The 25454-nt window shown below is 41.4% G+C and overlaps 1 protein-coding gene across 3 annotated transcripts in view; it reads right to left on the bottom strand.

Annotated features, from left to right (window-relative positions):
- Nucleotides 1–25454, bottom strand: part of RPRD1B (regulation of nuclear pre-mRNA domain containing 1B) — an 80135-nt gene that overhangs the window by 40390 nt on the left and 14291 nt on the right. For all 3 annotated transcript variants that reach the window (XM_024742916.1, XM_024742915.1, XM_024742917.1), the window contains exons 3-6: nt 22909–23042; nt 13833–13945; nt 12156–12282; nt 5656–5831 (exon numbers count right to left, since the gene is read on the bottom strand). In XM_024742916.1, the coding sequence (XP_024598684.1) occupies nt 5656–5831; nt 12156–12282; nt 13833–13945; nt 22909–23042 (550 nt within the window). The remainder of the gene's footprint in view (nt 1–5655; nt 5832–12155; nt 12283–13832; nt 13946–22908; nt 23043–25454) is intronic.

The following is a 25454-nucleotide window of genomic DNA, read 5'->3' as shown; positions in this document are numbered from 1 at the left end:
CCCGAAAAAAAAAAAAAAAAAAAAAAGATACACAAATGGTCAACAAGCACATGCTAAGATGCTCATCCCCGTTAGTCGTCAGGGAAATGCAAGTCAAAACCACAAGATATCGCTTCACATATACTAGGATGGCTAGAATTTAAAAAGACAGACAGTTATCACGTGCCGACGAGGATGTGGAGAAACTGAAACCCTCATACACTGCTAATGGGAATGTAAAGTGGTACAGCTGCTATGGGAAACAGTTTTGGTGGTTCCTCAAAAAGTTAAACATAGCATTCACCTTATGACCCAGCAATTCTATTCCTAGTTATACATATACCCAAGAGAAATAAAACGTATATCCCCACAAACACTTGTACACAACTGTTTACAGCACCATTATTCATAATGGCCAAAATGCAGAAACAATCCAACTGTCCATCAACAAATTAATGGGTAGACATTTTTTCATATCTATACAATGGACAATTCAGCCATAAAAAGAAATGAAGTACTGATACATGCTACAACGTGGATGAACCTAAAAAACATGTTAAGTGAAAGAAGCCAGACACAATTATATCAACTATCCAGCACTGGCAAATCCACGGGGATAGAAAGCAGGCTGGCAGTTGCCAGGGGCTGGGAGGAAGGGGCGCATAGGGAATGATTCGTTAACGGGTACAGGGTTTTCTTTTGGTATGACGGAATGTGAAATGTTTTGGAACTTGATATAGGTGGCGGCTGCATAATACTATGAATGTACTGAACGCCACTGAAATGCATACACTTTAAAATGGTTATTACTTTTATGTTCTATACATTTCACCTCAATTAAAAAAAAATCTGCAGATAGGAACACGTCTCCCCAGAGCTCTTCCCTGTGTGGCATATAGTCTGTGTGTGTACCAAGTGGCACATATATCACAGAACTGTCTCCTTTCAGTTCTAGAGCACTGCTAGTCAAACACCACGATGTAAAAGAAACCAACTGATGTGTTAAGGTGGTAAAATTTTGGGTACCTTCCCCCTTTTGATTTTTTTTCTTCAGTGCTTGTACAAATAGATTTCCTTCTCTCTCTCTGCTTTTCACATGCCCTGATCAGTCAGACGGAACATACCACATCATACTTTCTCCAAACAAGACGGACACTTTGTCTGTCCTACTCTATGGCTTGTAAGCTTCTAGCAGTCACTTGGGTTAATGGTCACCTCTGTCACCCAGAAACAAACCTTCCTTTTGCTCCAAGAACTGAAGTTTAGAGGCTTTTCTGGTACCTTTGGCCTTTTCCTTTTTGAATTCACCTTCTTCTGTATCCTCCACATTCCTTATCCTCACTTCGGGGCTGCTGTTTGTGCTTCCTTCTACATGCCTTCTTTCCCATTTCTGTGTTTCCTCATGTTCATGACAAATATTAAGCAACTCTCCTTCTAACCCTGCCTGGAGTTTAAGGCCAATGTCTACCATAACACCCAAAAGGAAAAGCAGAAATAAAAGAAAAGGCAAAAAAAAAAATCATCTCAAAATGAATCACGATTCTACTTCAAGGAAAAAAAAGAAAAGCAACACAAAGGAGGAAACCCCCAGTTTCCATCAAATACCTTTCTTTACTGATATATTCTTTACAGCCAAGAATTAATTTTTTAATTCAACCTAGAAAATCCTCTTCTTTATGAAATAAGGTTTCATCAGGTGACGAATTTCACTCACAGAACAAATATTTACTGAGGAACAATTATGTTCCTGACACTGTAAGAGCAGTCAAAGAGCACATACTCTAATGAACTTTGGAAGACCTGCTGAAGGCAGTATGTTGTTCAAAAACTGTCCGTGCATTTTATAAATCTCTTACATTTTAAATAAACTTCGGATCAAATTAATGTTAAACATTAACATATTCATTTTTCCTTGGTCTATTTTAACTTAGACACAGTGAGTTAGGACAGTCCCCTTACTTAGAACATGTCTCACATTCTACTTTAACTCCTTTTTCGCTGTTTTTCTCACACTAGAGTGGAAGCTCACTGATGGGAGAGCGTACATCACACTCCTCTCCGATTATCTCTTGCCTGGCATGGGCTTTGTTGACTTCACGGCTGAGTAAGCAGCCCTTGAAAGAGTATGGAGCCTAATTCCCACAGGAGGGCTCCGGCACACCGCTCCCATACCTTCTGTCTTTGCCTCCTTTCATAAATCTGTCTGTTCCAGCCTGGCTGTTCTCCATTTATAAATATATTTCCCTTCTTCAACTGCTACTTCCTTTTAAGAAAAGGCTTTAGTGCCTGCGAGGAAGTTTGGACTTAACCTTAAACCACAATCACAATTGCCAACTGTCTCCTTGATCTATATTATATACAATCCCTCAGTTTGGTTTTATGTTCACCGATGCTGTTTACTCAAGAATATGATTTCCTTGAGGGCAGAAACACAATCTCTCTGTGAGCCATAACTCTGTCTTCTACATCCCAGGGTCTGAATCATCCTAGGCTCTGAATCATTATATTCCCTATCCCAAACTTTAGAAGCCACTGAGAAATCTAACATAAAATTCTCAAGTGAAAGAATAAAAAGGTATGATTATTACGTAAGGAAGATATAAACTTGAAGGAAAAAAAAAACCTTACGTGTTTGCAAATTAGAACTTTGGGAAGAAAAGACCCCAGAGCAAATAATTACATTTCTAGAGTTCTAAGAATTCCATATTCTACACCAACAGCAATGAAAAGATTAAAAAATAAAAGCAGGGCTTCCCTGGTGGTGCAGTGGTTGAGAGTCCGCCTGCCGATGCAGGGGACACGGGTTCGTGCCCCGGTCCGGGAAGATCCCACATGTTGCGGAGCGGCTGGGCCCATGAGCCATGGCTGCTGAGCCTGTGCGCCCGGAGCCTGTGCTCCGCAATGGGAGAGGCCACAACAGTGAGAGGCCCGCGTACCGCAAAAACAAAACAAAACAAAAGAAAAAAATAAAAGCAGACTTCATGATGTGGCAGTTTTAAAACAAGTATTGGCAGTATTAAAAAAAAAATGTTAAAAAGGTAGGTAACTTTATTTACTGTCCTCATCAGTAAGAGACTTTTGGAAGATTTATAAGAATTCATAGTAATAATGCATCTTTCAAGTAGCACATACTTAGCAAGTTTTATCATCACTGTGAGGATATAATGGAATTAAGACCAGTCTATTATGGGATATGAGAGAAAAATCTCAGATTCTAGGGAGCAAACCGTTCATATTTTTAGCAAACATGGATAAAGAACTAAAACCATCTTTCAACATCTTATGTTATACCTAGTAGTTTGTTTTTTTAAATGTAGCAAATTTAGCTCCACTTTTATGATGAATAGTTTTGCTCATGTGGCTGAGAGACATGGTTTGGAATAAGAACTGGCAGTTCAGAATCTGTACTTTCCAGTGGTGGGACATACCTGTTCTGATTCTTAAAGCAATGGAATTCCAGTGCCCAGATGAGTAAAGAAATTTGGGCTGGAAAGCAACAAAACACACTCAAATCTCTGATCTGTCTCTCTGCCTTAATGACCTCTTGTGGCATCTAGCAAACCACTGGTTCTACAGAAACCAGGATGATCCCCCAAGAAATATAGGGAGGAAAGTGCAACTATGAGGAAGGGAGACGTACAAAGAGTTAATTCACGCTACCAACCCAATCTCCTTCTCAAAGACTCTGTCCTCTATGGTAGCGTGCCACGTTCCACCCAACAGCAGCTGCTCATGATAATCAATGTCTGACAGATCAGAGAAAGCCCTTAATGTGTTGCCAAGGGGCAGTTCAACAGATGGCATGGTGACTTACAACCAGAATCATTAATTATACTCTCTTATTAGTCCCAGGACACAGTGCTGAAAATGCTTCCTCAGCGAAAGATGAGCATTTCAGATAAATGACCGTCTGGTACTGCCTGTCAAACTCCCTTTAGGATTTCTGGTCAGTGTTGATTTCTAAATCTAAGCCATACTATTTTTATAGCCGTTTCCCATCTTCCACTTTCAAGCTGGCTAGGAATATGAAATTTCCACCACTACTACCCATCACAGCTCCTGTAGTCATTGCAGGTAACAACATGGTAAAGAGCGTCCATCCTTCGTTTCCCCGCACAAGTCAGGTGACTGTGTTGAAAGGCAAACACAACCATGTCAGCCACAGGGCTAGCTCACTTTTCCCTCCCTCTGTGCCAGAGAATGTGTTTCTTTGAGTACAGGGCTGGGGGAGGGGGACTATCCCCTCCCTCCCCAATCTACTCTGTTTCTTGTAGTAAGTGACTGATTCTCCAACTCAAAACTGTCTTCCCTTCCCAAACCACTGGCTGCAACTCTTCTCCAAGTCTCTTTGAGAAAAAGAAGGGCAGACACTCCTGAAAAGGAAGCGTAGCAGCTGGAAGCAAGCAAAAGTTCCCAAATGTCCACACTGCCGGTTCAGTTATCTCAAAGGACTGAGGATAAACCACCATGTATTTAATTAAGAAGCCAGACAAACGCAAACTAGAGAAACTAGTTCTGAAGGCCCTCTCCAAGGGCACTCAGACAATGTCAGCTCAGGGTAGAAATTAGTTCCTTCTCAACAGTACGAGAACTGGGCTCCATAAACATCACTATGTTTACGTGGAATTTTAGAACAGACTGCAGACAGAGCTTAGAGGCACACTACTTATTGGCCTTAGCAAGGATACAAGTTGGAAATAAATCTCAGTATAACCCAAAAGTAAGAAAAGTTCAAGCATTTCCCAAATATTACCAAACAAACATTCTTTGGTTTTGCTGAATGCCTATTCTTCCTGTACCTCAATATACGTTTTGAGTTTTTTTTGGCTGCGTTGGATCTTTGTTGCTGAGTACGGGCTTTCTCTAGTTGTGGCGAGCGGGGGCTACTCTTCGTTGCAGTGCGTGGGCTTCTCATTGCGGTGGCTTCCTTTGTTGCGGAGCACCTGCTCTTAGGTGCGCAGGCTTCGGCAGTTGTGGCTCGCGGGCTCTAGAGTAGAGGCTCAGTAGTTTTGGAGCACAGGCTTAGTTGCTCTGCGGCATGTGGGATCTTTCCGGACCAGGGCTCGAACCCGTGTGCCCTGCACTGGCAGGCGTATTCTTAACCACTGCGCCACCGGGGAAGCCCTACAGTTGTGTTTTTTAATATGAGTTCAAACTAAAGCAACAGTAGTACCCTAAATGCTGTTATTTAAGGCTTCATTGTTTGTTTTCTGCATTTCCATTTGTTCTTTCCTGGACATATAAAAACATGACTTTGATTTTTAACTAGGTTCAGATAATTACAATATCTGATAGGGAGCAGCTAAGCCCGTGCGCCACAACTACTGAGCCTGCGCTCTAGAGCCCGCGAGCCACAACTACTGAAGCCCGCGTGCCTAAAGCCTGTGCTCCACAACAAGAGAAGCCACCGCAATGAGAAGTCCGCGCACTACAATGAAGAGTGGCCCCCGCTCACCGCCAACTAGAGAAAGCCAGCGCGCAGCAACGAAGATGCAACGCAGCCAAAAATAAATAAGTTAATTAATTAAAAAAAAAAATCTGATGGATGTTCTCATCTCATGAATTTTTTTAAAAAGAAAAAAAAAACGTGTTATTTAAGGCATAATAAAAACCTCCTAATGTGGGTTGCAGGAAGGGAAACTTGGGAAGTTTGGGTCTCCCTTGCAATGTACTCACTTCTAGTTTTTTCTCCTTTTCTGACAAAACATCTTTCTGGTTCTGGGTGTACTCCACCAACATCCGAGCCAGCTGGCGTCGGTCTTCCAGTTCTGCCGCCAGGCGCCCGTTATATTCGGCTAGTAACAGACATGCTTCATCTACTGTTTTTGAAAGACGTTCAGCTGCCTCTTTGTCTAAATACAAATGAGACCAAAAAAAAAGAGAGAATGACACAGGCATAATTGCAAACATTTCTGGGGGAGGTTAGTTTCTCCCCTAACATTCAAGTCCAAGAACAGGCCAGAACCTGTAGACCAACAATGGACTGGCTGACAGAGAAATCCAAAGGTATTCACTCCTGTCAACAAGACGGGACATTTCTGAATTACCTGAAGTGAGGCAATTGTACAAAGAGGGGAATCTGGTAAATGATTTCTAAATGCTTCTACCAAAAAATGAATAAATATAAATAAATAAATATCTATAGCGACAAAAGCTCTACAAATAAACAGAAAGAGATATTTAAGGTCATTTGTGAAATAATATTTCCCTGCCTCTGAGAATTTCAAAGGTGCTTTCATTCATATTATTTCATTAAATATTCTTTGCATATCCCTCTGAAATACAAAAGCAAGCACTCATTTCTTGGGTGTGGAAACTAAGACTTAACAAAAGTGACAGGTTCAGTAGCAGGTTCTTTGCTGAGGAGCTGAGACTCAAAACCACATCTATAAAATGGACCTATAGGATTCTACTTCTTAAACTATGTAAGCCTTAAACCTCTTCTTCTATTTAACAAAATATAGGGTCTGATAAAAGCTTTCAAATGCTTTTGAATGTAACCCACGCTGAGAAATACTTTATATAAATACACAAAAATACAAGAAACAGAAGTTTCATAAAACAATACTTTCCTTAGTATGTGCAGGGTGTTCTATCTTCTAATCCATAAAAAAAAAAAAAAAATGGTCATTATCTACCAGACTGATTTCAGGTCCAATTAATGGGTTGCAACTCATTGTTTGGGGAAAAAACTGTGCGGAAGAATCAAAGAAAGGGTACCCTTGGAAAGAAGGGGTGAGCAAGGCTCAACATTAGGAAATAAGACAAAGGACTATTTGTATTTCAAAGAAGTGATGTAATTAATTACGTGTGGGTATGGTGAGATTAAAATTTTTAAGCAGGTATACCTCATTTTAAAAAGGCCTTAAAGGATCGAGAGAGATCGGTGCTTTGAAACAAAGCACTAGAGACTCCAGTAGTTCCATGGGACAAACTCAAAGTGAGTTACACAGTGATACAGATCCGGTGCTTCCTATGAATACAGGTCGACAAGGTGAGAGACCTCAGCACTATCATACGTTAACCGGGATTTAAGAATTCCAACACAGTTTCTCTGGCAAACAGTCTGCCTGACTTTTAGATGCCTTCTCTACGCGAATACTGGAAGATGGACTGTTGAGGGATTCCAAATTAGGCCTGATGTCAAAGATCAGGTACTTCTATGCTCCTCGGGGGCAGGGAAACAACAGGATGTTCTTGGTGGAGGAGCACTGAGCCAAAGAGAACACAAAGGAAAGAGACATCGTCTGCCGCGGAGGGTGGAGCAGACGGGACAGTTACTCTTCTAGACTGGTGGTGCGGCCTGGGACTGAGCTGCTGGGGCGGGTGGGCTGCTTTAGCTTTGTCACTGCTTAGCTATTGTTTGTGACGGTTAATTCATTAAAATGTTTATGTAAGTGCCTGTGGCAGAAAATGGCAAGGAAAACACTAATTTTTGAGATTAAAATAAATAAACAAAACCAATTCTTTTACACTCCAAGAAGTGTACAAAGGAAATAATTCATTCACACAAATAATTACAAACCAGAAAAAGAAGCTGCAATAGTTTTATGAGCTATAGAAGAATATGCAGCCAAAACGTAGCAGCGAGATGCTCACTTCGAAGAACTTACCTGTGGCTGTCCTCACATGCTCTGTCTACCCTCCCAGCCACACAGACGAGGGCTGTGTGCCTCTTTTGGCCAGCCCTTCACTTGCGCATGGGCATCCCACCCCCTCCTGCTTACTCCAAGACTCAAGTTTCTGGGTCTGTCCCCTGCGTTTCCCCATGCCTCATCAACTTCTCTCCCTCCGGAAGCACCCCGCCAGCACACACACACGCTGCTCTATCTTCTGTGTGTCACTCTCTAGCTATTGCTCCACATCCCTGATCCTCTTAAAGCAGAACTTCTCAAGAGAGCTGTCTATCCTCCTGGTACCCACCTCCTCCCCTACTGTTGTCACTAAACTCACTCCAATCAAATTTTACACTCCAAATCTTCCAATTAGCCTCACGAATATGTGGGCTCCTATTGTGTGTCCAACACTGTTCTAGGCTCTGAGTCAAAAGGTAACACAAAGGACAAAAACTCTCTGACTGCAAGTTTACAATCTCAGGGAGGAGGAGAAATAAGTAATACACTATATTTTAGTTATTTACCAGCTGAAGATAAGAACTCTACAGAAAAATAAGGCAAAGGAGGGAAAATGGGGCATTCAGAGGGAGGGAGGCAATTTTAAATAAGGTAGCCAGGGACTTCCCTGGTGGCGCAGTGGTTAAGAATCCACCTGCCACGTGGGTTCGTGCCCTGGTCTGGGAAGATCCCACATGCTGCGGAGCGGCTGGGCCCGTGAGCCATGGCCGCTGAGCCTGCGCGTCCGGAGCCTGTGCTCCGCGGCGGGAGAGGCCACAATGTACCACAAAAAAAAAAAAAAAAAAATCCGCCTGCCAATGCAGGGGACACGCGTTCAATCCCTGGTCCAGGACGATCCCACATGCCACGGAGCAACTAAGCCCGGGCACGGCAACTACTGAGCCTGAGCTCTAGAGCCTGTGAGCCACAACTACTGAGCCTGCACACCACAACTACTGAAGCCCGTGCACTGCAACTACTGAACCCACCCACTGCAACTACTGAAGCCCGTGTGCTCTAGGGCTCACATGCCACAACTACTGAGCCCACATGCTGCAACTACTGAAGCCCACACGCCTAGAGCCTGAGCTCTGCAACAAGAGAAGCCACTGCAACGGAAGCCCGCACACCACAACGAAGGGTAGCCCCCACTCGCTGCAACTAGAGAAAGCCTGTGCACAGCAACAAAGACCCAATGCAGCCAAAGGAAAAAAAAAGAAAAAAGGTAGGCAGGGTAGGCTTCACTGAGGTGATACAGAAACCAAGGGCTGGAGGTAGTGAGAGAACAAGCCACGTGACTATCTGGGGAAGATCATTCCAGGCAGAGGAAACAGCCAAGTACAAAGGCCTTTGGAGGGGAAAGTGCCTAGCAAGGAACCCATATGACTCGAGTGTTCTGAGCAGAGGGGGGACACGATCCAACTTCCATTTTAGCAGATCACTCTGGCTACTATGTTGACGACAGAAAGATGACTGGGGGACAAGCAGGCAGCAGGGAGAGCAGATAGGAGGCTACTGTGATAATTCAAGTGAAGGTGGTGACTCGCACCAGGTGGCAGCAGCGGAGGTGGTAACAAGGTGTCAGATACAAGTTGTAGCCCAGATCAACAGGAATTATGAGGGGGTCATCTACTGAGATGGAAAAGACCGTGAGAGAAATTTTGGAGGGAAGATGAGAAGCTTGGTTTCGGACAGGTCAAATCTGAAATGTCTTTCGAGCTATCCAAATAGTAACACTGAGCAGGAGGCTGGATATATGGGTCTCAAGTTCAAGGGAGAGGTCAACACTAGAGATATAAATAAGGGGATCATTAGCATAAAAATTGTTATTTAAAGTCATCGAACAGAATGAGAGGAACTGTCAGTGAAACTAACTAGGAAAGAGGGCTAATTACTCAAAATTAAGAGGTGAAGGAGAAGGGAAGAAACCAGCAAAGGAGACTGAAAAGACACAATCAAAGAGAGGGGAGGAATGCTAGGAGAACATGCAGTCCCAGCTTCCTCCTGCTGCTCTAACATATCACCACAAACCTGGTGGCTTAAAACAACATAAATGGATTGTCTTAATATCCATTATCATGGCCCCTTCCTCCATCTTCAAAATGCATCTCTCTAACTTCTGCTTCCACAGTCACAGCTCCTCTGGCTCTTGCCCTCCTACCTCCCTCTTATAAGGACCGGGCCCACTTGACTAAGCCAGGATAATCTCCCCACCTCAAGATCCTTAACTCAATCACATCCACAAAGTCCCTTTTCCTATATAAGATAATATATTCACAGGTTCTGAGGATTAGGACATGGACATTTTGGCGGATCATTATTCTGTCTACCACACCAAGTGAGAAAGTATTTTCAGGAAGAAGAAATGATCAACTGGGCCAAATGTTACTGAGATCAAGTTAAGATTGGGCAAAAAATTCACCACTGAATTTCAGCAATATGGAAGTCACCAGCAACACTAATAAGAGCAGAGTCAGTGACGTGGAACCAAAAGAAAACGGGCAGGCGTGCGGGGTATGGGGCACGGATGGAGACAGATGAGCATTGGCGATCTATATTAGAATGTTTTGCTATAAAGAACAGAGAAATGAGATGGTAGCTGGAGGAAGATATGGGTCAAGAAAAAAATTTTTCCCAAATGGGGAAAAAAATACATGTTTTTATGCTATGGAGAATGATCCAGTAAAGGGGAAAAAAAAACTGGAGATGCAGGAGAAAAGGGGAGAATTGCTGGAGCAGTGTTCTTGAGTAGGTGAGAAGGAACAGGCCCCACAGGCAGAGGGGCTGCTTTAGAAAACAGCATGCTCATCCCCAGAAATAGGAAGAGAAGTGAGCCAGCGCTTATTTGTCCTGCCCAGCCACACTCAGCTGTGAATGGTGACCGCCAGGAGCTGGGGTGGGGGAAATGAGCTGTTATTCAATGGTACAGAGCTTCAGCTCTGCAAGGTGAAGAGAGTTCTTGAAATTGGTTGCACAGCGTGAATGTACTTAACACTTCTGAGTGGCACACTTAAGAATGGTTAAGACGGTGAATTTTGTTAGATGTATTTCACCGTAATTAAAAATCAAAATAAATAAATTTTAAAAGCCATATAAATCCTTTAGGTCAGTGAAAACAAATGAAATTATATACATGGCTAGTTTTATATTAATTTGCTTCCAATTTTGCACATTGTGATTCTGACAGTAAGAATAAACGAGGTGGTCCTTATAACAACAACAAAGTTGGATTTAACCAGGAGAAAAGTTGGGTTTTTGCCACGAGACTAGAGTGAAGGGAAAAAAGAGCAAAAGGGACTGAGGGTGTGTGTGAGAGAGTGATTATAAAGACTCTAAGTGTAACAACTCCAAGCTGAGTAATGAAGAAAACGAGGCCGTAAGGGGAGTAAAGGCTGGGAAAAGGTGGAAGGATTGACAGACTGTGGGATCAACAGGCTGTTAAATCCAGTGGGTTTAATTGTTGGGGTGAGGGATGGTGGCAGTAGAGAGAGCGAGCCCAAGAGGCCTCCGTGTTGTCTTCTCCAACTAAGCACACTCCTGCCTGAAGGTCTTGCCGGGTACCGCTCCCTCCACCTGGGGGGCACTGCCTTCCCTTAGGTCTCCTCACAGCTTGCTTCTTCATGGGGGCGGGGGGGGGTGCTCTGATCAAAGCCCATCTCATCAGGAAGACCTCCCTGGGCACTTTTGGAACAGCGCCTCTACCCCCACACCTCTGGCTTTCCTTTCCTTTGGGGCACTTAACCTGTGATGGGATGTGGGTGCGGCCCCTAGAGCAGATGCCACATGGGGTGCCTCAAATGTCTGTTGAGTGAAGGAAGTATTTCATGAGTAACCTTGATTTCCTTTAAATGGATATGGAGGAAGTGAGTGAAGCAGCCAAGGTAAGGGACTGGAAGGAGAAAATGGTGGCCCTCGGACGAGCGTGGAACAAAAGGTCCGAGCTTTTGTAACGGGAAGAACACGGGCTCTGCAGCCTAGGCTGGCAGAAGCACCTGGCGCAGAGCATACTCTACATGAGTTCGCACTTCACTCCTTCCTCTCAACTGCCCACGCATAAAGCGGGAGGAGTGCCAACTGCCCCTCCCTGTTTAATTGGGGGTGATCATCAAGAGGGCAAAATGACATGACTAACCATACAAACCTGGGGTTCTTGGCACTGAAGGCACTATCACCTATGGGGTATGTCAGTGGACAATGTAGAAGTCACAGCACTGAATCACAATTTTTTTTTTTTTGGAAAGGGTCATGAGTTTAATGCCTTCCCCCCGTCTGCCCCCCGCACACATAATTTGCACTGTGGTTTCAAAAGACCTTACTTGTACTGAGTACCACAGGCTGTGGCATGCTAGCATTTCTGAAATAATTCCTAGAGTCACTATTCAAGCTCGGACTATTCCAGCAGCTTCTTTGTTCAGCATGTGAGTTATGTTTGCAAATCCCAAGATGACAGAGAACCAACACCATGTGGAAGGTCTGTATTTGCAGACATAAGCATGTCCTGGGGTTTGATGCATTGGAGATATGTCTCCCTCCCCTCATCTTTCACCCAAACTACCTTCTCACCTGTTATTTTTTCCAAAAGCGAAACATCTTGCACTTCCTGGGGTAAAGAAGCAATTTTCTGTCGGACAGTAGCATCCCCTGATGCAGCATTTTCCAGGTCCTGCAAAGCTTTGATTAGTTCCTCAGTCTGTACAATGAAAACACAAACAACACTATCCATTAAGACATATGGGGATATGGAGTCTAAAGAAACTTAGCTGGAGTTAAACAAGGTGGAGGCAAATTCTAAATATGATCATCCCTGACATTTAAAAAAATCATTGTTCTTATCCCAGAGTGTATACTGAAGTCAATGATACAAATTCTAAGAGAATGTACATAATTTTTCTAAGTCCATGGTAGAACACAAATGAAATTCTACATAACTGTGAAAAAGAATCTTTTTAAAGAACATGTTTTTGGCAACTTAAGAAAATGGAGTCTGGTTCATACTGTTTAGTTTCAAAGGATGCATGATCGCTGGTACAGAATGGCCTCCAGTTTAGAATAAAAGTATACATGTCAAATGCTTAGCAATTTGGTGTTGACTGATTAAATGAAATGACACTACCTACTTCAATTCTTTCTTGAATTTGCTCTACAAAATGAATATCACAGAGATGACATTTTTGATTTGGGCAGTCACTCCCAAAATTAACTGTGTCAAGCTCATTAGTTACAAACAAAGAGGGAAGAAAAGCAAGAAGAGCAAACCAAGAATGCATCTTCTATATATACCAGAAAGGGTTTTTTTTAATTGTCAGGAAACACACGGTGCTGACAGGTTAGTCCATAATGACCCTAAGGCTACCATGTAGATGGTAGTCAGGTTATCCTGAAAGTTGGTAATTCAGGCTGTTCTCTTGAAAGTTTTTAAATGCAAAGATATATGGCCTAACACTGCTTTCATGTGACCCCCGGACTAATTCAACATTTTAACGTAACACAGATCAGACATGCTTCCTATCTACACAAGCCTTAAACACTCCCATGTGTAATAAAATAAAGCTGTTTTAGGCAAAATGAGAGGCAGTGCAACTCAGTGAAAAGAGCATGGGCTCTGCAGTCAGTCAGACCCAGATTCAATTAGAACACTGGGCAAGTTACTTAATCTGTCTCCTTGAGCCTCACTTCCTTTGACTGTAAATGAATAACTACATAAACAAACAGCTAAAACCAACCACACAGAGTTCATGAACTAACTTACACAAAGGGTCAAACAATGCAGATACACGGCTAAAAACTCAATAAGTGCTAGCTCCCTGTTTCAATATTTAAATAGGTTATAGTGTAGTAAATTTGCTACTGCTACAAAGACTGTCCTTAGAAACTAATATGTTGTTTACTTATAAGAAACAGCCATGCTATTGGAGACAAGCGATGGTAGAGGACTTTTGAATGCCTTTGTAACATTACCCCTTTACAAAAGTCTATTTTTTAAAGAATAGTTTCAATTTCTAGGAGTGAAAAAACCCAAATCCAAGCACTCTTACAAATCCATCCCAGATTGAGGGCATGCCAAGACAAAATCAAGCCTGCTGTCTGGCAAGCTTCACTAGGTGGATCTTGCACCCAGCGCCAAGAGCTGCCCTCTGGTGATTCCATACTATTGGTCACTGGCGCCACCCTGTGGCCAGAATCTTCAACTAGCGGTCACTTCAAGCCACTCTGCCCTACTCTCTGGGGGTCAAGACATACCAAGAGGGGTCCTGCAGAAGGATCTTGGGGAGAGTAGCTTCCAGGGTAGTCGTCATCCTCCTCCTCTTGTATTTGCTGAAAAGTTCGCTTTAGAGATTTCTTCTCCTCTGTTGCTAGAGGAAAGAAAAAAGTGACAAATTTGCATCACCACAGCCTGTACAGGTAAGAGTCAAATGCTATGCACAATGGGTTGCAAGTAAGAAAGGGTAGAAGCGGTGTACATTTCCAGAGATGGCTTAACATTAACCTTTAAGCCACTTATTTTCAATTGGTGGTCATTCCCTACATTACTGAAAAGAGTCAAAATGGCCTCAGTCTGTCATCTCAGATTGACTCACTGGAAAACTACTACTGAAAAAAAGCATCTAAAAGTGAAATTTACCAAACTAACACATTTCATTAAAAACATCATTATCTTAAAAAAAAAAAAAAAAGTTAATAGAAGTAAAAAGGTAAGAAACCTCATCAGAAAATGTAACATGTAATGAAGCAAGCTGTTGTATGCAAGGGTTTGTAGGGAATATACCGTGTACAAAATGAGATACTTTACGCTTTCCAGGGTCACTTCAGAAAATTAGTAGAGAGAGACCCATCAATAAAATTGTGTCAAAAGCTCTAAAAACAAACATCTTTTAAACTATCACTTTAAGAACAAAACAAACCTAGTTATACCTTAAAATTTAAAATAACCATTACTGAGCATTATGACATATTACTGAGAGAAATTACGTAAGTCACCATTTTAAAATTAACCACTTCTGAGGCTAACAGGTTACATTTTTTTATTATCCGTACCACGTGCTTTTAAATTGTTACGACAGATGTGTTAACTCCAAAATCATTCCTTTTGCATTAAATTGGACAATACAAAATAAATGCCAAACAACTGAGGGACATAAATCTAAATGAGAAATTCAGGTTTGGAAAGTAAAGAAACTATTGGATGCCTAACATGTGCCAGGCACTGCAATAGCTTCTTTACATTTGATCCTTCCAACATTTCTAAGATGTACAATAGTATCTCCACTTTAGAGGTGAGAAAATGAAGACCCAGAGAGGCTAAATAACTCACATAATGGTATGATTTCAAAATCTGCGCTCTTTCCACTGAATTCAACTTACTTAGCATCACACAATTTCCACCTCATCTGTCAAATGAGGGTCACCGTGCACCTGCCTCAGAACTCTGTGAGATATAAACAGAACCATGTACACTTCCTGCTTGATTCAACATTTTCTTCTGGAACCCAGGATGTAGTTCCTGTTCTCTACCTTACATATTAACTGACCCGGCTATGTTTGATGTGAAAGCCAAGTCAATATTGTGGATTTTATTTTTTCTTAATGTTTTTGTTTGTTCTACTAACGAAGAGAAACAGCAGCATTTGCATTACCGGCAGTCCTGTCTTTGCACTGTTCTATTATGCACAGATTTATTACCACAGTTTGGTTAAATGACACTATTCCCCCAACAACAGAGTTCAAATTTCAGTTACCATGGCATATTTACTCTGTGTAATTGCATAAACAACAAACCCTCGCTGCTAACTTTAGTCCACAAATCGTCACATAAATAATAGAAATGCATCATGACTAGTGACTGCATCACTTCTCCCAAGGTCAGTAATTGGTTACTGCACCTCCGTTATTCAGTTCACACACAGACGACAAAGTGTTTAGTTGTGTTGTTAGTCTCCCAGTGACAAAATCCGCGTGACATTTTATCAAAATAAATAATCAAAACAGGGAACTGACTGACAAAGATGAAAGAGCAGCAAAGAAACTAAGACGAAAGTTAACGCTGGAAATGAAGTTCGCGTGGAACACAAATGGGGCTGTAGAAGAAACAGCTGGCTGTGGGGATGCCGGCACTGCCATGCTCTTCTAGAAACGCTGGATTCGCAGCCAGAGGAATTAGTGAAGGTCAACTCATCAACATAAATGAAGAATGTGGCTGTGATGAAAAGGATAACAATGTCCCAGAGGAAGTGATGCTGACAAAAAACTTCACTTTAAAGGAACTCTGAGATACTTCACAACACTGAAAGCATGAAGGATAGAATGTTGGAAGCTGATCCAAATTTAGGAAGGAGTATGACAAAGATGGAAAAGATGCAACAAGCTTTGTTCAAACTGCTATTAGTAAGTCTGTTACAGAGAAATAAACACTTTAACTCACAGTGTTTCTAATTAATGTTACAGTGTGCTGAATAAGTCTTAATTTTACTATTTTTTTGTTTTCCTATTCAATTGTAATCAACAGTGAGTTTTTAATTCTTTGATAAAAAATTTTAAGTCACAGAATAATTGTCATTTTTCCCATTGATTATTAAGATCGCTCTGTACGGTTTCAGCTTGAATGGTCATTTTTACAGTCCTGCACTCCTATGCAAAGCAAGGATGGCTGTTATTTTTCAAACAGAAAATCTATAAGGATATAATCTGCATATGAAATACCTAACAGTACTTTGCACACAGTGGCTGCCTAATTAATGTGTAGTGTGTGGTATGACCTGTGTAAACATTTAGCCATTACAGCATCAAAGTGGCCATGTTTGATGAGTAGCCTCTAGAGAATGTAAGCATAAGAGCAAAAAAAAAAAAATTTACAGTATTGTTCTGTTCACTTCCAAACACCTAGAAGAATGCTCAATAAATAATTGTTAAACACTAAAGAAGGTAGAAAAAAATATAAAACTTGAATCCTTCAGTTTTCCAACTCTCATACAGAAATTATTATATATAAAAACCACACATCACCAAACATCTCAAGACACTCAGAATCACTGAATTTTGGCACTGGAAGGCCTTAGGCAGACCTATGTATTTGCTTTCCCCACTGCTCCCCACCTCATTTTTCATGAGAATGTCAAGGTCCACCGGCTGTGGTGTGTCCAAAGCCAGAGAGCTCATTAGCCTAAGTCTGGGTCCTACAGCGAAAAGCTTCTGTCTCCTAATCTGGAGTTCCTTTTACCACTTCATGCTGCCACCCACTTCTAGCAATGCAAAACCGAAATCAAACTGATGACAATTTTAGGGCCATTTCTGTCCTTTGCCATCCTGATGGAAGAGGGTATAACAGGAGGTAACCGTTATCATCCTACTTTTCCAGTTCTCTCGTATCTCCACTAGAGGACCTACTGGAAATAAATTATTCATCATTTCCCCCACAAGGCTCCTTTCCTGAGCTAACTATTACCATTATGAACACTGCCACTGGCCCCATCTTCCAGGTACAATGCCTTGGAGAACAGTGGAATCTTTCCCAAAGTCCCAACTTCTGGCAGATTCCACAATTGTGAGGAATTCTTCCTTACATCCTCTTTCTGCTCCTTCCCAAAGCCTCTTATCAGCCACCTGTCCTTTCTCAAGCCTTGCCCAGACCGCTGTCCTATCTGGGCTCTCTGCCTCTTCTAGTCACTCTTGCAACTTAGACTACACCATCTTCCTAGAGCTGAGCCTCTCACCCCATCAGGCCTCTACTCAAAACCCTGAAAAGGCCACCTAAGTTCAAAGTCTCCTTGGTGATGGTAATGGCAGAACCACCTTGAGCACTCCCTTCAGACTGTCATCCTCTCCCTCCAGCCCCCACAGCATCGGGGCCTCTCTTTGAAAGCGCTGGGCCCTTGCCACTTTCGTGGCAACTGGCAGGCACAGGCCTTACCTCTCCGATCGAAACAGCAAATGTCTTATTCCTTTACATCGCTATTATACCCAGGAAAGTGTCAACACACCTGAGTCTGAAACTTCTTGAAGGCAGAGGAAGCATAGCGACTGCAAGGCCCTAGTGCTGTGCCAGAAATGACTATCCCTGCTTCCCTTTACACAAACCAGACTCTCCCCTGCTAATGTGTACAGAATTAGCAGCGAGAAGGCCCAGAATTCTCAATCAAGTCGGACAACCATTAAAATGACCCGGGAAATCTGCCAGTCCTGTTCCTGTGTCTGAACTTCAGATCAGATACCTTCCACTATCAATTCGGCTCTGACCACAGGTGTTACACTCACTCCTTTTTTCACTTCCTCAACCACTCTGTTTATAGGCAGGGCAAACACTACAGGGACCGAAAACCTGTCCTTATTGCACACCTTCTGTTCTATCCTTCAACACATCCCTGTGTCTTCACTGGGCCTTGTACTAGCTAACCTTCAAGTAATCTGGTTACCTAAGGGTTTATGGTATGCCTCTTAGAGACCTGTGATAGAATTTCAGACACTATGGCAGACTGTGAAACTAATTTTAAGGCAAAAAGTTAGCCTGAAGCATCCCAAATCACATTACAAAATGCAGCCATCTACCCATAAAGCTGATCTTCTAAATAATCCACTTGAAATTTCTAGGATTGAAAAAAGAAAATAAGGAAACTCCCCCCACAGATTTTATATTACTTTTTTAAAATAACACCTTTATTGGAGTATAATTGCTTTACAATGGTGTGTTAGTTTCTGCTTTATAACAAAATGAATCAGCCATACCCTCATATCCCCTCCCTCTTGTGTCTCCCTCCCACCCTCCCTATCCCACCCCTCTAGGTGGTCACAAAGCACCGAGCTGATCTCCCTGTGCTGTGCAGCTGCTTCCCACTAGCTATCTATTTTACATTTGGTAGTATATATAAGTCCATGCCACTCTCTCACTTCGTCCTAGCTTACCCTCCCCCTTCCCTGTGTCCTCAAGTCCATTCTCTATGTCTGCATCTTTATTCCTGTCCTGCCCCTAGGTTCTTCAGAAACTTTTTTTTTTTAAGATTCCATACATATGTGTTAGCATACAGTATTTGTTTTTCTCCTTCTGACTTATTTCACTCTGTGTAAGTCTCTAGGTCCATCCACCTCACTACAAATAACTCAGTTTCGGGCTTCCCTGGTGGTGCAGTGGTTGAGAGTCTGCCTGCCAATGCAGGGGACACAGGTTCGAGCCCTGGTCTGGGAAGATCCCACATGCCGCGGAGAAACTAGGCCCGTGAGCCACAATTACTGAGCCTGCGCGTCTGGAGCCTGTGCTCTGCAACGAGAGGCCGAGACAGTGAGAGGCCCGCGCACCGCGATGAAGAATGGCCCCTGCTTGCTGCAGCTAGAGAAAGCCTTAGCACAGAAACGAAGACACAACACAGTCAAAAATAAATAAATTAATTTAAAAAAAAAAGAGAGAATCTTAAAAAAAACAACAACTCAGTTTCATTTCTTTTTGTGGCTGAGTAATATTCCATTGTATATATGTGCCACATCTTCTTTTATCCATTCATCTGTTGATGGACACTTAGGTGCTTCCAGGTCCTGGCTATTGTCAACAGAGCTGCAAGGAACACTGTGGTACATGACTCTTTTTGAATTATGGTTTTCTCAGGGTATATGCCCAGCAGTGGGATTGCTGGGTCACATGGTAGTTCTATTTTTAGTTTTTTAAGGAACCTCCACACTGTTCTCCATAGTGGCTGTATCAATTTACATTCCCACCAACAGTGCAAGAGGGTTCCCTTTTCTCCACACCCTCTCCAGTATTTATTGTTTGTAGATTTTTTTGATGATGGCCATTCTGACTGGTGTGAGGTGATACCTCATTGTAGTTTTGATCTGCATTTCTCCAATGATTAGTGATGTTGAGCATCTTTTCATGTGTTTGTTGGCAGTCTGTATATCTTCTTTGGAGAAATGTCAGTTTAGGTCTTCTGCCCATTTTTGGATTGGATTGTTTGTTTTTTTGATATTGAGCTGCTTGTAAATTTTGGAGATTAATCCTTTATCAGTTGCTTCATTTGCAAATATTTTCTCCCATTCTGAGGGTTGTCTTTTCATCTTGTTTATGTTTTCCTTTGCTGTGCAAAAGCTTTTAAGTTTCATTACGTCCCATTTGTTTACTTTTGTTTTTATTTCCATTTCTATATTACTTTTATAATGAAAAAAGAATCAGGAAATACTGTTTCCAAGAGCTCCCTCATTCTTTGTCCCCTCCCTGCAAAATAAGGAAGTTTTCTTTAAAAAACACATTTACCTTTACTTGTAGAGAGAAAAAGATATGCAACAAAGGGCTGACACTTGAGGCACAATTCTGAAAGCACTCTACCCATATCATCTCACTGAACTGAACAGCCAGGTCCAGACCTGAACCTGGGAAGCTGAGCCTAGAGCTTGTGCTCTTAACCACCATGCTCGCCAGCCTTGCACAAAATCTGGGGGACTGAACATACTAACATGACTCCTCCTACTTTTGCTATTGGTTTGTATTTAGAAACTCAGAATATTAGATATTAGAACTGGGAGGGGGTACCAAATAGAAGTCATATGATCACATTAATAACATCTTACCTTCATTATCTCAAGTAATCCTCACACAACCCTATGAGGTATTATTACTAGCCATAATAATAGCCATACTGTACAGTGAGAACCTGAGGCTCAGAGAGGTCAAATGCCATGCCCAAGGTCACACAGCTTGGAAGTGACAGAGCTGGGGTTCATACTCTGGAAGTCTGATTTCAAACCCCTGCTCTGAATAGCTAAACTAACTATACTAAGGTCCAGGAAAGTTGTGTGACCTACTCATGAATTCATACCCTCATTCAAGTCTACTGAATCCATGTGCTTTCAAGGAAAAATTATGGTGTGAAGAACATAGGCTTTTAAGTTATATAGACCTGGGTTTGAATTCTCTACTTATCAATTATATCTACTTGGACAAAATTACTGTACCCTTGCAAGTCTTAATATCTTCATCCGAAATACGAAAATAATACCTAGTACATAGAGTAGCTGTAAGGATCTAAAATAAATTAACATGAAAAGCAGCCAGCAGGGGGGCTGGTGCTGAATAGGTGCTCAATATATGCTATTTCCTTTGTATCTACCTTTCCTTTCTAAAGCCTACAACTATAGGATACTGTGTGATTTACGTGGGACTGACAGTAAATAATGAAGTTCCACTCAGTCAAGCAACAGCATGAGTATTCCCAAGAATACAGAGACAACTTTAGAATCACTGGGTCTTGTACCTGGGATTGAAAAAACAAAGAAAAAACCCCACAGATTTTAAATTACAGGTACACAAACTCAAGAAAACTCCAGTTCTAAAACAAAATTCCTAAACTCACACATTCTCCAACATTAGAAATGTCAGCTCCACAGGAAAATTTTTATTCCAAAAGTAAACTCTGTAAAGTTGTCTGAAGACAAAGAATTAGCCTTGAATTAAGGTTGTAATATAAAAGGACTATTTAAATTTGGAAATAAGCTTCTGGAAAACTCATCAATATTTTGAAAGGATTGTGTAAAATATTCTGATAACTCAGGTCCAATAAAGACAGTGAGAAGACAGAGTGAGTTAGTTGAGACAAACACATTGGAACCTTTTGATATGTGTTTTCATCTTTACAAACTAGAGAAAGAGAAATTATCTTTATATCAGCATTATCCTCTACATAAGAGGAATACTGCCTCTCTTGCTGTTAATGTCTAGACACTCAAAAAAAAAAAAAAATCAGAAACCCAATGGAGCTATTTTCAAATCTAGCACTGCCACAAATTCCCCAATTTGTCTGACTGCTCCCTGAGTGCAAACCTATTTCTCACTCCTCTCTTGCTCTTTCCTATACTGTCTAGCATAGCTGTTTACTCAAAGCATACGTTTGGCAAATGCTTGTTTAATTGAAATTCAACACTTAGCTTCAAACATCATCTTTCAGAGCTCTCCTACTTGCCCAAAGGTGTTTTTAAAAAATCAGCACTGTTTACCAATGGACTGCAAGTCAGAGGAGAGAAAAGAATGCTGGATAATTCCCCAACACTGTGTAGAATACTTCCAAAGGACACAACACAAACACTGCCAGAATCCAATCCAATCCCATCCCAAAATTGTTTTCTATCAATTCCAAGTTAAACAGCAATGACCTGCAGACTGAAAGCACTTAAGTCATTCTTAGAAAGCCTCTAACCTCTAGTTTCACAGGAAAGTTACTCCACCTTAAAACGCATAGAAACTCAGACCTGGAAGAGATCATGAAAGGTATACAATAAAAAGAGTTGCTGAATGAATGATATTATCACATATGCTAATTGTGGTTAAGTTCTATTGCAGAGGCATGTACAAAGTCCCAGAGGAAGATGGAGCGAATTGGTTACATGTGCCCAGACAAGCTAGCAAAGATGTCAGAATGTGAGTAGCATTCTTAAAGAATAAGTTCACCACACAAAAGGGGCAGAAGGACATTTTAGGCAGAGGTAACAGCAGATGCAAAGGAAGGGGTACCAACAGAGCATCCAGAGGGGAAATTGCTAGGTATGGCCAAAGAATATGGTATATGTGAGAAAATGGGAGAAGAATCTGGAAAAGTAGAGTAGTTCACATTATAAAGGGTCCTAAATACTATGTTAGTATTTGGACTTGATCCTCCAGGCAATGAGCATGTGTACAGTCAGATCAGATCTGTAGCGTAGAAACATGTCATGCCAGCCAGAATTAAGCTGCAACTAACTGGAAGCCAAAGAACCAGATAACGTTTGATCTTACTCCTCTTTTAAAAGAAAAAATAACAGCTTTTAAGAAGGACTTGGTAAAATTCACACACATACATGAACACACTACCTCAGAATATTCTGGGTTCAATAAGGACCAAAACCAATTTTAGACAGCAGCTGACAACCATCAAAAGTATGTCCCCAAACCACATCAATATTTAATGAAACCAAGTTCCATAAAGGCTGAAGGACTTATCCAAGATCCTGTAACAGTTAGTGGCAAGGCTCGGACAAAATCTTAGCCCAGGGTACTTCCTAGTTCGCTATAACTCTGAACAATTTTGTTGTTCCTTTCCCTTGTGCAAGCAAAGTCTCTGAAAGGCATAAGCGTGCCAAGGAGAATACAGATCAAAAGGTAGGATATGAGATGATGAATAGCATGAATACTAGAACCAGGCTTACACACTGCAAGCACTACATAAATTCTCACCATCGTTCATGATCATCTCTCTCTGAAGAATCATATAATCGCTGGTGGTTCACAGCAACCCCCACTGCAGCTTTTCATATGTGATTCGAAAGTAGGCAAAGACCAAGAGCTGTAAACATGTGGTGATGTTTCTACCTTTGGGGGGAGGGCTCTTGGAGTCCTCCATAGACAGCTTCAGCTGCTGTATGAACTCGCCGCCATACACACTTCTTTCTTGCCAGATGTTCAGCAATCTTTCTAAAGGTTTTTTACAGCCTTCATCTGCCTCTCTGCCCAGAAAAGACGAAAAGATATATATAAGCTTAAGATTTTTTGCTTTTAATTAGGACAGATTTACTTTAAAAAAAAAAAAACAACCAACAACTGACTAAATGATTTACATATTTAAAAACAGAAGGAAGAGTAAGGTACATATTGTACTTAATGGATATTCAAAACTTGACCAGAAACTACGTTCTTCCTGTGGTGTGTAGGGAAGAGAGAGGGATTATGTTACAGAATTAATCTGTGTCTTTTATCCTCTTTGAAAGATGGGGTAAATAGGGCAAAAAGCCAAAGGCTGATATTTACTGACAGAGAATTATCAAAAATCAATCATATCAATTGTGACGGCTTGCTTTTCACAAGGCGTTAACTGAAATCTAGTGCCAGATATGCTGCTGGAAATTAAAGCAGGCCAAAATGTTTAAGGACAGGAAAAAAATGATTAAAACCAAATGTTTAAAGTGGGGAAGAAATTCATAATAACTCATCAATGCTAACACACCAACACCTCTAATATGTATAAATACAATCGTACACACATACATGTCAAGACTCTCAACTTTAAACTCACTACTTCATAATTATTTTAATTCCAGGCTAGGTCTGTATTCCAGATTCACACAAAGGTGTCTAGCAGATAATCTTAGAACACACCGAGCATAGTACAGTCCTTTGTAATTTATATCTGAATGAAAGAAGCTAGTTTTTTTCCTGACATATTACTCTCTTAAAACATATCACTCTCTTATTTTTCAGTGAGATGACCATTAACTCGCACTCAGGGTGAAGCAGTTCTTTACCATAAAGCGTCAGACGGCAAGTGGAAGCATGCGGGAAGACTTTCCGAAAGGAAAACAAATTCCCTCACCATGTACTGTGTTACTATGAATTGTTCTGTTCTGTGAGGCTGTCTAGATGTCAATGACCTTACACTGAGGAACTATAAACAAGAAGGGTTACCCTGACATCTTAGTATCTAAGTCAATATCTTTAGTAGGAACCTCAAGAAGAAACCATATAAAATTCAACTCAGATGGGAATTTCACCCACCCCCAGCCCTAACAGCACTTTTCTAAAACTTATGTTAACACTCAAGATGAGCTGAGTTTTCGGCCTAAGCTGGTCAGATTGTATTACTTATGAATTATTAGCGGCAAATTTCACTAAATTGGGGGTTAAAGTACTAACTAAATCAGGATACATACAAACTAATTATTAATTATTGGTAAAGCTTTTTTTTTTAAGTCAGAGGTCAGGGTGAGGGGGAAAGGGGGAAAATATTTCCACTGATATTTATAAAACTTAAAGATATGACCTTGATATTTCTAATAAAACATCTCTACTCCATCTTCAGAATATATCTAGAAACAAATTACTTCTCACCTCTTTCTCTGCTCTCAGCCTGATCCAAGCCACTATCATCTCTTGTCTGATTACTGCAACATCCTCATTACTAGTCTCCCTGCTTCCACCCTGTCCTCCAACCATCTATTCTCAAGTTTTAAAAATCCAATCCTAACTGTTGTGTTAAGGTAGATCATGTTGCTCCTTTGCTCAAAACCTCCAATGGTTCTTCCTGGTCTCCTTCAGAATAAAAGTGAAAGTCCTAATGAAGCCTACAACAAAGCCCTTCTCAGCCCAGCCCATTATTTCTCTGACCTCACCTATCCTCACTCTCCCCTCCCTCCTCAACAGCTCCCTGGCCCTCCTGCCATTAAAGTGTAGGACCTTTGCACTTAGCTTGGAACCAAGGCTCAGGCCAGGCAAGGCTCCTTTGCTCTCCTCCTTCAGGTGTGTATATTCACACAGCACCTTTTCAGTGAATCCTCTCATCTCCCTACTTAAAATTATACTCCCTACTCCTACTTAATTTTTCTCCACACAATTTATCTTCTCATGTGCTATATATACGGTTTCCCTGTTGTTTATACTCTCTTTCCATTTGTATGGGATTTCCACAAGGGCAGGGATTTGTCTTTTCCCCCCACTGCTATATGCCCCAGAACAAGCACAGTAAATATTTAATTGCAATGTTTTTTCCAAAAAATGTTAGAAAGGTTTCAGTAGGCCATACAATTAGTTAACTTTCAACGACCATTTTACCACATCAAGGTCATTCATGTCAGACATCAATTAAGCATTCATCTGCGCATTAAGGTTTCTGAAATACTGTGCTTGGAATACAAAGAACAAGGCCTAGGTCCTGACCTCTAGGTTCTTGACCCAGCAGCCCCTCACCTCTCCACACCCTACCCGAGGCTTCATGTTCTAGCAACACTCAACGGTAAGGATTTTCTACTCAGCACTTGCTGCCACTGTTACGTGTGCCTATGCTCATGCTTCCTCCTCTCGCTTGAATGGAATCCCCAAAAGAGAACAAGGTGAAGAGCAAAAGGTTCTGAGTAATTCTGGTGACT

Source organism: Neophocaena asiaeorientalis, unplaced genomic scaffold (assembly GCF_003031525.2).
Source record: "Neophocaena asiaeorientalis asiaeorientalis breed wild unplaced genomic scaffold, Neophocaena_asiaeorientalis_V1.1 scaffold82, whole genome shotgun sequence".
Lineage (NCBI taxonomy): Eukaryota > Metazoa > Chordata > Mammalia > Artiodactyla > Phocoenidae > Neophocaena > Neophocaena asiaeorientalis.
The sequence above is the reverse complement of the archived record's forward strand: the minus strand, read 5'-3'. Positions and strand labels throughout refer to the sequence as shown.